The sequence below is a fragment of the Limulus polyphemus genome, unplaced genomic scaffold (genome assembly GCF_000517525.1).
Source record: "Limulus polyphemus unplaced genomic scaffold, Limulus_polyphemus-2.1.2 Scaffold714, whole genome shotgun sequence".
NCBI classification, from domain to species: domain Eukaryota; kingdom Metazoa; phylum Arthropoda; class Merostomata; order Xiphosura; family Limulidae; genus Limulus; species Limulus polyphemus.
The window spans coordinates 178,159-189,480 of NW_013666324.1; the positions used below are offsets into that span (position 1 = coordinate 178,159).

At 30.4% G+C, this 11,322-nt stretch overlaps 2 protein-coding genes across 3 annotated transcripts in view; one reads left to right on the top strand and one right to left on the bottom strand.

Moving 5' to 3' along the window:
- Window positions 1–7,103, bottom strand: part of LOC106460124 (V-type proton ATPase subunit F-like) — an 11,244-nt gene extending 4,141 nt beyond the window's left edge. The window contains exons 1-2 of the mRNA XM_013919807.2: window positions 7,001–7,103; window positions 3,543–3,624 (exon numbers count right to left, since the gene is read on the bottom strand). Of these exons, the coding sequence (XP_013775261.1) occupies window positions 3,543–3,624; window positions 7,001–7,054 (136 nt within the window). The 5' untranslated portion in view covers window positions 7,055–7,103. The remainder of the gene's footprint in view (window positions 1–3,542; window positions 3,625–7,000) is intronic.
- Window positions 7,104–8,796: 1,693 nt separating this feature from the next.
- The window catches only part of LOC106460126 (HIG1 domain family member 1A, mitochondrial-like), a 5,200-nt gene continuing 2,674 nt past the window's right edge, over window positions 8,797–11,322 (top strand). Inside the window, exons 1-2 of one of the 2 annotated variants that reach the window (XM_013919808.2) lie at window positions 8,797–8,948; window positions 9,458–9,605. In XM_013919808.2, the coding sequence (XP_013775262.1) occupies window positions 9,482–9,605 (124 nt within the window). In that variant the 5' untranslated portion in view covers window positions 8,797–8,948; window positions 9,458–9,481. Of the gene's footprint in view, window positions 8,949–9,189; window positions 9,209–9,457; window positions 9,606–11,322 lie in introns of those variants that run through there. The other variant, XM_022386770.1, reaches the window with a different exon arrangement.

The following is an 11,322-nucleotide window of genomic DNA, read 5'->3' on the forward strand; positions in this document are numbered from 1 at the left end:
ACTTTAAATTCGCTGGCCTGTGTTATTGGATCACTAATTGATTACATTTAACTACTCAATTATTCTAAGACTTGGATAATTGAAATAATAAAAAATATTCATTGTGGTAAACAAAATAATAATTTGATCCAAGTAAGTTTTTTATTCCAAATCTACGTAGCTGAATTATGGAAAATCCATTATTAAAACCAAAACAACTTTTATGAACTTTAAATTCGCTGGCCTGTGTTATTGGATCACTAATTGATTACATTTAACTACTCAATTATTCTAAGACTTGGATAATTGAAATAATAAAAAATATTCATTGTGGTAAACAAAATAATAATTTGATCCAAGTAAGTTTTTTATTCCAAATCTACGTAGCTGAATTATGGAAAATCCATTATTAAAACCAAAACAACTTTTATGAACTTTAAATTCGCTGGCCTGTGTTATTGGATCACTAATTGATTACATTCAACTACTCAATTATTCTAAGACTTGGATAATTGAAATAATAAAAAATATTACCAATCAGCAACACTAGTCAATTAAGCTGAACAACCTTATATTAATTGGAAATAATAACGAGCAATCATAATGGCAATATTTAAATTACTTGATTAGTTGGAATAATCCAAAACACTATATTTGATTAGTTGATTATTTTTGCAAAATTAACATATTTAATCACAATTTCAATTAATTCATTATTTTACATGAAACTAATTGATGTAATCGATATTCTTAGGTATTTGATAACATCGATTTAATTGAGTTAATTACCCAGCTCTACCACGGACTAACCAAACATTTACAACAGAATCATATTGAGCCTGAAATAATTTATAAACAATATGTTGTATTTACGATAAAAGTCTTGTTTCCATAAGATGAATATTAAAAAGCATGTTTTCTTTTTGGGGAGAACATATTGAAAGTAAACGGTAACATAAATAAATAACATAATATGTTAAAGACATTATGTGGAATATAAGATAAATTGAAAGATAAAGGGTGACAGAAGTAAATTCACAGCCAAACTCCCCTTACAAAGTATTATCATTGTGGCCCTGCATAAAAGTTGATGACCAGAAGAACATTAACATAACACAGGGTAACCTTATATTTTAAAGAATATACCATTTCAGGAGTTTAAATGTTTTTTTTAACAAAATTAGTAACACCTTAGTGCAACAGGAGTAAACATCAACAATTGAGACTGTTCAGAAACGTACACAGATGCAACAACTTTTGCTAGTTTTATGAAGTAATTACAGTAGTGAATTAAAATAATTTAGCAATAATTCAAGATAATTTTAATTCTTAGGTCTTTCTTCATAACTCATAACTTGTTTTAAAATACAGACTTGCTAACTACTCCTCCGTGTTCATGGGTGGTTTACAAATACATCTGTGGTGAGTGTAATGCTACCCATATTGGCAAATCTAAACATCAATTAAAAAATCCATGCCTATGAACATGTGGGAGTATTAATAAAGACTTAAAAAACACTGTTAAACCCCATTAACACTGGCCTCAATTTAACTACACAGAGACAAACACAATCACCCTATTAATATTGATAATTTTTACATCATGGTCTCGAGATCTTCTGATTATGAGCTACTCGTACAAGAAAACTTACTCGTTGCCAGTGAAATTTGATTCTTACTAACTCTCCTTATTCTAAATTACTCACTTAATTTCATATACTTAGATATATATGTGTGTATATATACATATTTATATATTTGTTTTATTAACATATCAATTATGCACAATTAAGCTTACCCATTACACTGCCTTACATTATATGTACAATATATATATATCACTGATGGGATCGGTTCGTTTAAAAATGATTGAAGATTATTAAATACATTTGCATGTTTTTCTGTCTTTCTCATCCTTCTAATAAGATTCCAAATAAATCAGTACTTAGTTCTTTATAGAAATCACTACTTCGGCCTCACTTGGAATACTGTGAACAATGTTGGTCCCCTTATAACACTTAAGGAAAAAAAAATGTTGGCAATTCTAACTTTCCCATCTACTAAAATAACTATTAAAATAAAACCTCAAAGGCAGCTCTCATCATTCAAATACTTTTAAAGCCATCCTTTAAATTCCCTTATATTTACTGCTTCCACCACATCTAAAGGCAACCCATTCCAAAGGCCAACCACCCTTTTAGAAAAATGAAACTGCCTTAGCTAAAGATGACTTCTACCCTACAAAAATTTATATTTGTACCCCCCTACTCCTAACATTCTTACCTTTAAGTACAAAAAAAGATTATGCATTAACACTATTAATTCCCTTAACAATTTTAAACTCCTCAATCAGATCACAACACTTTCTTTTTCAAGAGAAAACAATTTCAGAGATCTTAACTTGTCCTCTTAACTTGTTCATCTAAGGTATCACATTTTTAGCCCTTTTCCAAACCCTTTGCAATATTTCCATGTCCTTCCTATGGTAAGAACCCAAGACTGAATAAAATACTCCAAATGAGGCATAACCAATGACTGATACAAAGAGATTATAACAACTTTAGACTCGTATTCAATATTTATGTAGATACAAGCCAAGATTCTATGTACTTTACCATTAGCAACAGCACACTGCTTGGATGGTGTAAGAGACTAATCAACAAGAACACCAAGATCCTTTTCTTCCCTAACACTGTTAAGGCCATTGCCATCAAAATTATAATTTAAATTATGAAAACCCACATGAATTACCTTACATTTATAATTAAAACCCATTTGCCATTTATTTGGCCAACTTACCAAATAATCTAAATCCTTTTGTAAAGGAGCATCAGCATCCTTAAAGCTATCAACATCTACTAATGACAATTTATTCATCATTCTGTCCTCTATGCCACTTATTTAAGTGAAAAAGAGCAAAGGTCTAGAACTCTGAGCCCTGAGGTACCCCTCGTGTGACATTAATCCAGTTTGACTGAACTCCATTTATAACAACTGCCTGCTTCCGTCCATCCAGCTACTCTTCTATTCAATAAGCCAACTAATTCCCAAAATCTATACAGATAATTTTTTTTGTAATAAGCCTTTTATGTGGCACTTTGTCAACTACTTTCTGAAAATCCACATCCTTACCTTCATCTACATAAGCAGTAATCTCTTCAAAAAGTATCAAAACATTAGTAAGGGAAGATTTTCCCCTAGTGGAACTATATTGACTATCTAAATAAATTTTATTTCTTTAAAATCTTTTTTTTTGCATTTGCAAGTCATCGTTTACCACTTTTAAAAACTTTTCCAACCACTGATGTAAGACTAATAAGTCTACAATTACTGGGACAATTTTTATCGCCTCTCTTGAAAAGAGGAGTTACATTAGCCAGATTTCAATCTCCTGGCACCCGCCCATTATTCGAGGACATGCAAAAATTTTAAATATAAAAAAATAAAGAAACAAGAAGCTTATTTCTTTAAGATCAAAATAGTATGTTACAAACTGTTAAATGAAAAATTCACATTTCATAAAATGCACCATTTTGAACAAAATTTGGACACGAAATACTTACTTTTGTCAACCACCATGAAATTTGGTTGTCGTGACTTGTTAATTTCTCCTATGCCACCCAAAAGGAAACCAACACAGGTATCCTGGTTATAAAAAATATATTAAATTTACTTTAAGCACAACTTAAATGTTTTATGCGTATATAAAAACTCATCAATATTCTCAAAATATATGAATTTGTACAATAATAATGAAACAAAATGCTTTGCAATGGAATATTTATAATTTCTTTGATCAATTAATATTAAAAACTGCTAATATCATTATATTTTATAACTGATAAACTTCTATGTTTTTGAAATTTAAAAAATAATTTTTCCCTTTTAAAGGAAAATAATATCAACATCACCAATGAAACAAAGAAAAAACATGCACTAGTAACAATGGGTGATGCATGTCACACAGTTAAAATATCATTTCAACATCATCAACTACATTTAGCTCATAGACCAAACTTAGCAATCACTAAGTATTAATCACCTGATAACACATTTTACAGATTAATAAAAGGAAGTTTCTTGCCTTTAATTTCATTGACAAATGTTTAGGTTGATAATTATAGTAATTGCATTTCTTCAATGAAATTCAAGAATTGTTCAAATGCAATTTATTTTCAACAATTAAATGTACTAATATTTTAAAAAGCAAAAATAAAATTAAAAGTAGCGTATCAAACAGTTGTTTCAAATTAAAAACTGAAAAAGTTTCTATGATAAGGAGTTGCAAACTGTAAAAGGGAATCTCAATTATTGTCTTTCATGCTGTGACTCAATTTCAAATAAATAATCAGTCTTCTAATTTAAAAAAAAACAATGTTCTGAAACACGTAGCAATGAAAATTGGGATAAAAGACAATAAAGAGTAAACTGATATATTTAAATAAAACTTTTCTAGTTTTATTTTGTATGACATTTTAGACAGTAAAGACTATGTTACAATGGGAATAGGCTCAGAAAAAATCAGAGTGATAGTAATATTCTGTACTCAAAATCTTCCAGTATAAATGACTGAGACAGATGTATTAGAAGTATATTGATTCTTGACAATAAATAGGCAAATGTTTCTTCTGAAATATGTACTAGCAATTCTCTTCTACTGCCTCCTAAGTTTTATTAGCAAAACTGCAACACTAACCAGCAATTTTCTAGCATTAATTTCTATCTCTGGTAGTATATAATTATGAGTTTGTGTTTGTACTGTACAAATCTGGCATTCATATTTGTTGCCTTTACTTTGATTGACCTGCAATAGTATTTTGATGTAAAGTAATACATTTGTTATCTTAAATGTTTTGCTGATTTCATTGTAAAATGAATTTAATTAGTTCAACAGAGTACAGTTTGTTTTATTAGGGGGTTTCAGTGGTTTTTAAATAATGAAAATAACAAAAAACAAATCACACACAATTGGATTCTGCAGTCACAAATTAGTGGATTTACACTTCAAGTTCAATTATGTAGATAATAATTAATGAAAAAACATTTAAAAATCATACCTGTAATTTTGACCTTTCACTCCATGCGACCTACCCATTAGAACAATGTTAACAAAATGTCAGCAACTGATATCCAATTATCTCTTTACCTGATACTGCGTGACACAAATGTCACGGCAAGATAAAACGTAGTCCCAGTAAAGTCCATCAACTGCAAACATCTACGTGTATTCATATTATATGGATAAATGAAACAAAAACTGTCAATAATCAAATGTTAATAATAAAGTATGAGCCTACCTATGTCCCTATGAAAGTATACGAGGGGTTTTGTAATCACATTGGTTGTGAACTTGAAATACCGTTATTGACATATACGTATCAGTAGTAACCTTTACCTGTTCCACGTTGTCATGATGTAATTGATACATCATTCATACCAGTTTTATCACAGACTATTGCAGCACACATTATTTCGTTATAGCAACACTCAACAATAGTATGTATAGCAAACTGTTAGGACAATTTATGTGTGTTTATGCCCAATGATATGACAAAAATCAAGCACTTGCCAGGACATTGCATAGGCTGTTTAGAATCCCCATTCATCATTTTTTGACTTGTTGTCAGTTTGAATTAAGCCAACATATCTATGCATCACTTTATACATTATGTAATCTGCATCACAAAGTTTATTGTATGGCCTTGTTTCTACAAATACAATGACTAAAATGGTTTTAAAGTTTTTTTGTCTTCAAATATTAAATGCTTCTGGATCCAATGAAACCAGCCAGACCAAAGTAGAGCATGAAGAGAGCTATCGTTTGATGTATCACTGGTCCTCATTTGTCCAGCATTCTCCCTCTGATCACAGACAAATGATGGATGATGGATTTAGCAATCATTGTGATGTTTTAAAGCTAATTTACAACTAGTGGAGTATAGTTGCCTTGAAATAAATTACAGCGTGTATTAGTACTGTAGATGTTTTCATTTGTTTTTTTGGTGTACAGTTATTAGAATTTTGTTTATGTGAGATTTCACATTTACACACTTCTGTGGCCAGGAACTATAAATTTCTGGGACCCATAGTTTTATATATTTTTACTTAAATACTCAAAATATACTTCTGTCATCTGTTTGTAATATCCTCACTGTGTTTTATTAAGTGCGATATTGGCATAGCAAGAAGCAAAAAAAGCTGAAAGTTATGTTTTGTTGAAGACTTTACCAATTACTTAAGGATAATTCCTGATTCCATTGTCCTTCTAGGTATAACTCAACATTTTCAATTAAATTTCATACATTCACCCAATAAACTTCTGGGAAAATATTTCTTTATTATTTAGATTTTCAGAGTGGTATTTTAATGTTTCTGCAAGCTTTTATGAACCATGGCACACATAAGACTCAAAATTAACAACATCATCTTCAAACTACTTTTAACTTTTATGTCTCCCTACAGGTTATCAAAGGAGTAATATAGTATGATTACTGTAATGTTGAATATTTTAATGAACTAATGTAAGCTCAGAGTACTTAATCATAAAATAAGGAGGAAAGATATACTGATTATTATAAATAACTGAAAATGTAATATTCTTGTGTGTAAACATAAATAACTTACCAATACATTAAAAACAAGTTATAATTACATTAGTTACTAAAGATTATAACAAGCAGAAACAACCTTGATGTTTTCATATCGAACAAAATATGGTATCAAAACACAACGATTAAGTAAATCATTAAAAACATATCATTAGGCCTGAATTTTGTACTGATACTCTATACTACAGTCAAAAGTACACTTAACACGATATTTCGTTTGTACTTTTACTTAGTCATGTGATCATCAAATGCTAAAGCTCACTGAAAATGTGAAACTCAAAAGCCATAGCTAGTATTTTAACTGCATTTGGACCCAGAATTTATCCAGTTAAATAAACTCTTCAAATAATTATACATTATTTATTACACCATGTGGCTTTGATTAGCTAATAATGTGCCAAAAAATGTATTACCTCATCACCAATAACCCCGATAAGCTTTCCTTTTACACCTGAATGAACTGCCATTTTTGATTTCACGAATCGCCCTCTAGCAGCAAGTAGCCAATACTAGAAATTCATGCCAGTAAAAATAAAACAGAAAGTGAATGTGGTAGTAAAGGAGATGACGAAAAATAAAATGATTCTGACACTGCTTAGATTTCAGTAAAAATAAATAAATAAAGTTTATAAAAGAGGTATTCTATACTTATGTTATCAATATATATACACACACAGAGATATAAATATATATATATTAGCAGTTAAAATATATAAGAAGTAAAGTGTTTTCGATAAAGGGTTCACCATTTCTCTTCTAGGAACGTATGAGTTAACATTTTCCAAATTCATAAGGAAATAATGTTAGTAGAAAGTTTCATAACAAAATCAGAAAGTAATAGCTCCACGCAAGAAATCAGTTTGTTTGTTTTAAAGCAAAGCCATATATGACTATCGGATGTGTCCATCGCGAGAAATCGAACCCCAGATTTTAGCATTGTAAGTTCATAAACTTACCGCTGTCCCACCGACTGATACATGCAAGAAAATATGTAAGCAAGTGTTATATCCATTATCTATAGCTCATTTCAAGGGTTTTTTGTTTTGTGACTTATTTTACGAGTGAATGTTGCTAAGAAACACACATACAAATTTCTAAATGTTAACAACACGGATATTATTCCAAAAAATGGAGAAACTAATATTTACACTGCGATGTTATTGTTACATCGTACGGTCAATAAAATTATGGGTACGAAATAGAAAGGTGTTTACTATTGAATATTTTGGCTTTTATATATTTATGTCGTTTCTATCTTCTGTTTCAGTTTATCATTCCGGAAGACCATGATTGTGACTTGAAGGAGTTGTTGGGAGATTCTTTCGAGAATATTCTTGATTTACTTAGATGGCAAGAGAGGTTTGTGGGCTAGTCTTAGAGCTCGAAGAATAATGGTGTTCCTCTACCATTTTGGTAGGAAAGTAAGATGGTTGTGAAACTTGAGATTAAGAGAGCTAAAGACTTTGATAATTATAGATTCGTAATGGCTTTTCAGACGCTGTTTAAAAGACATGGTCGCAAAGATGGCATAACTTGGAAGGTTTCTCAAACAACGTATGAATACGAATATTTCTCAGCGATTATGAAAGCACGATAAAAAAGGATACAGAGAGTCTTCGAGCAGCCAAATCTACTTGCAGATTAACAGAGTAACAAATATCTTTAGCACAACCATAACGTGTTCAAGCATACTGAACGGCCAGAAGTCTTGTTTCTCCATATAAAGTTGAAATAAAACAAAAAAAAACGTTTATTTGCATATTTTAAATATAAAACTCTTAAATGCTACCAATAACAAGCAAACGTATACAAGAACACTGGTGAATAAATTATTTAACTTATAGACCTATGTTGCTAAGAAGCTTTTGAAATGATTACTTTTAAATATCAATTAAACAATTTTTGTTAAACGATATTTTATATTCGGATGTCTTGTGGGCAGACCTACAAGAAAAAGTCAAAGCCCTCCATTAAAAATGATTTAATGTGTTTCAAGTCAGTTTTATGTGTCTCGTCTTCTGCCAAGAGGTTATTTATCCTGTTTCGGGAACTTGGGTTGCTTCATCTTTAATTGACATTTATGTGAACAAATACATTTATAATTTCATTCCCCTTTTTTTCTCTTTAACGTGTTCACCTTCACCAATAACAATTGAAACTCTGCGCAGAATCTGACGTTATAGTATCAAAAGTGTGAAAGATGAGCATATTCAAATTTGTAACCCAGCAGCTTTAGTACGTACAACGGCGTGTAGGGAGCGCACGAGATACATTGGTATTTATAAAAGTTTCGAAGTAACTGTAGGTTCGGACAGGATAGAACGAGAAGACATTTTAACATCTTTTGTAGTTGTATACAGAGTAAGTAATTCTTCTTCCGTAAATTATATAATACTTATTTAATTTGTCGGTCGCGTCTGAAGCTAAATAAACTAATACCCTGGCATTTTTAATTAAAAAATATAGCAATGAATGGATTCTGGGTGATATTGAGATATGTTGTAGTTAAACTCGTACAGCCATGCAAAATTGCGTCTGTTAAGACTTCGAATGATGCGAAGAGCAGATTCGATTCTTGGCGTCTGAATTTTCACGTGGAAAATTTCTAACTTGATAAGACTGTGTGCTGGTGCTTCTTATACATTTTTTTTAAATAGATTAACGTATAACTTATTGGTCAAAATTATATATAAGAAGTGATCTATTGAATGTTTTTTTTTAGTTATGATATAAATTACAATTATAGTAAGTTTTAAACAGCTAGGTCCAAATAAATTCCCATTTTTATGAGTAGGAGGTTATTGCTTTATTATATGAAACTGTTGAGGTTTCTTTGAGTTTGATTATTTAGTTTTGATCCTTTTACATAGGAAGGAAATTAATCCGAGTTAAAAATGAGTAACACTGAAAATGTACCAGCTATGGAGAAGCCTGTGTTTGACCCAAGTCAGTTTGAGGGAGAATCTCAAACTCAGAAATTAGCCAGGAAATCTCGAGAGGCCCCCTTTATGACTTTTGGTAAGTGGTGTGTACTTTATCTAGTTAAGTTGTACATGTGGATTTAGAACTGTTGAAATAGTGATTATGTTGGTTTGTATTTACAAGTTTAAAGGTATTTGTTGGGAATAATAATGAGATTAAATTTCTTGTTGTTGTTTTTGTTGTTTCGTTTTGTTAGTAGATGTAGTGAAATGAAGCATTTTTGAAACGGACAAAATAAACCTTTGATCACAAATAAATATTGTCTTTCTATGCAGTATTAAAAAGTTTTGTAAAAGGGGAATAGGTGCAAAAGGTGTTTATACTAAAAAAATAAATAAATAAATATATATATATATTTACTCACTTGTTATTGAGGTGAGCAAAGTCTTGAAAAAAAAAAGAGTAAGTTATCCATTTTGGATGTTTAGCAAATTAGATCAGTACAATGGGGCTTGATGGAATAGGGTGCTCGACTTTCAGTCTATAGGATCAAAACCTGTTGTTGAATATCCTCAACCTTTCGGTTGCAGGGGATTCTTGATGCAACAGTCAATATTAATATTTGTTGGGAAGAGTAGCCCAATAGTTATCAGTGGGTGGTGTTGACTAGCTGCTCTTCCTCTAGTCTATCACTTCAAAGTTAAGGACTACTAATGCAGACAGGCCTTTATTAGTTTGGAGAGGAAATTGAACAAATGGATGAGTACAGTAGTAATTTTTTTTTTTTTTTAATATATATATAAGTTACAATTCCCTTCCATGGGTAGGAAATGCACCTGAATATCTTGGTTATAATCATAAATGATTTTATTATTTGGGTACAATGCTATTATTGATACTTTGGCCATAATCTATATTTAACAATGTTTGACTAGTTTGACTCCTGTTGATCTTAAAATTAACTAATTGCTCAGCTTTAATTAATAGATTTATTCCACATTCAAAGCTAACACTTTAACATAAAATTGTGTATACACATACATTTACTGTTAACATTAACAAAATGCTAAATTTGTAAAACTGGTTATTTTTTCATGTATTATCAGTAATTTGCTGTTCCTAGAAAAATAACATTTTAGTATATGCAAAGCTGTACAATCCTCTCTAACAGTGGCTAGTATCTAAGTCATGTTACATTAATTAGCCCCCCAAGTGTTCATAGAAGTGTTACTATTTATAACAATGGCTAGGACTAACCATTTTTTTTTTTTTGGTAGTGAGTGAAGCCATAATCACTAATTATTGTAGCTCAAGAGTAATTAAAGTACATATAATTATAGTACGTGAACCTACAAGCCAGGAAAACAATTTTTTATTAATATTTCGTACAACAAATTTACTGTACGTACACTACTGCATCACTTGAGATGCTCAACCAGCATTCAAACAATTATGAACTCTACAACTGTGCTCTTGACATGCTGTTACAGTTTTAATCTCTGATTTGATGGGAAAACATTTATGATCTGTTGCTTTAATTCGTCAATGGTTTTGGGTTTATTTTTAGACATCCTCCAATATTATCTGAAATACAAATAAAACATATATAATTGATATATAGAAGTTAACAGAAACTTAAAGGATGGGTATATTTGGGGGGAGGGGGGCACTTTGTGTTTATTCATATTTTTACTTGATCATATCAGTGTTTGAGTATAAACTTTTAAAGCTGTTTTTCTGTAAATATTATTGTACTAAGACTGCAAACAATAGAATTTGAAGTTTTTAAGAATTTTTTTTTTACATATATATA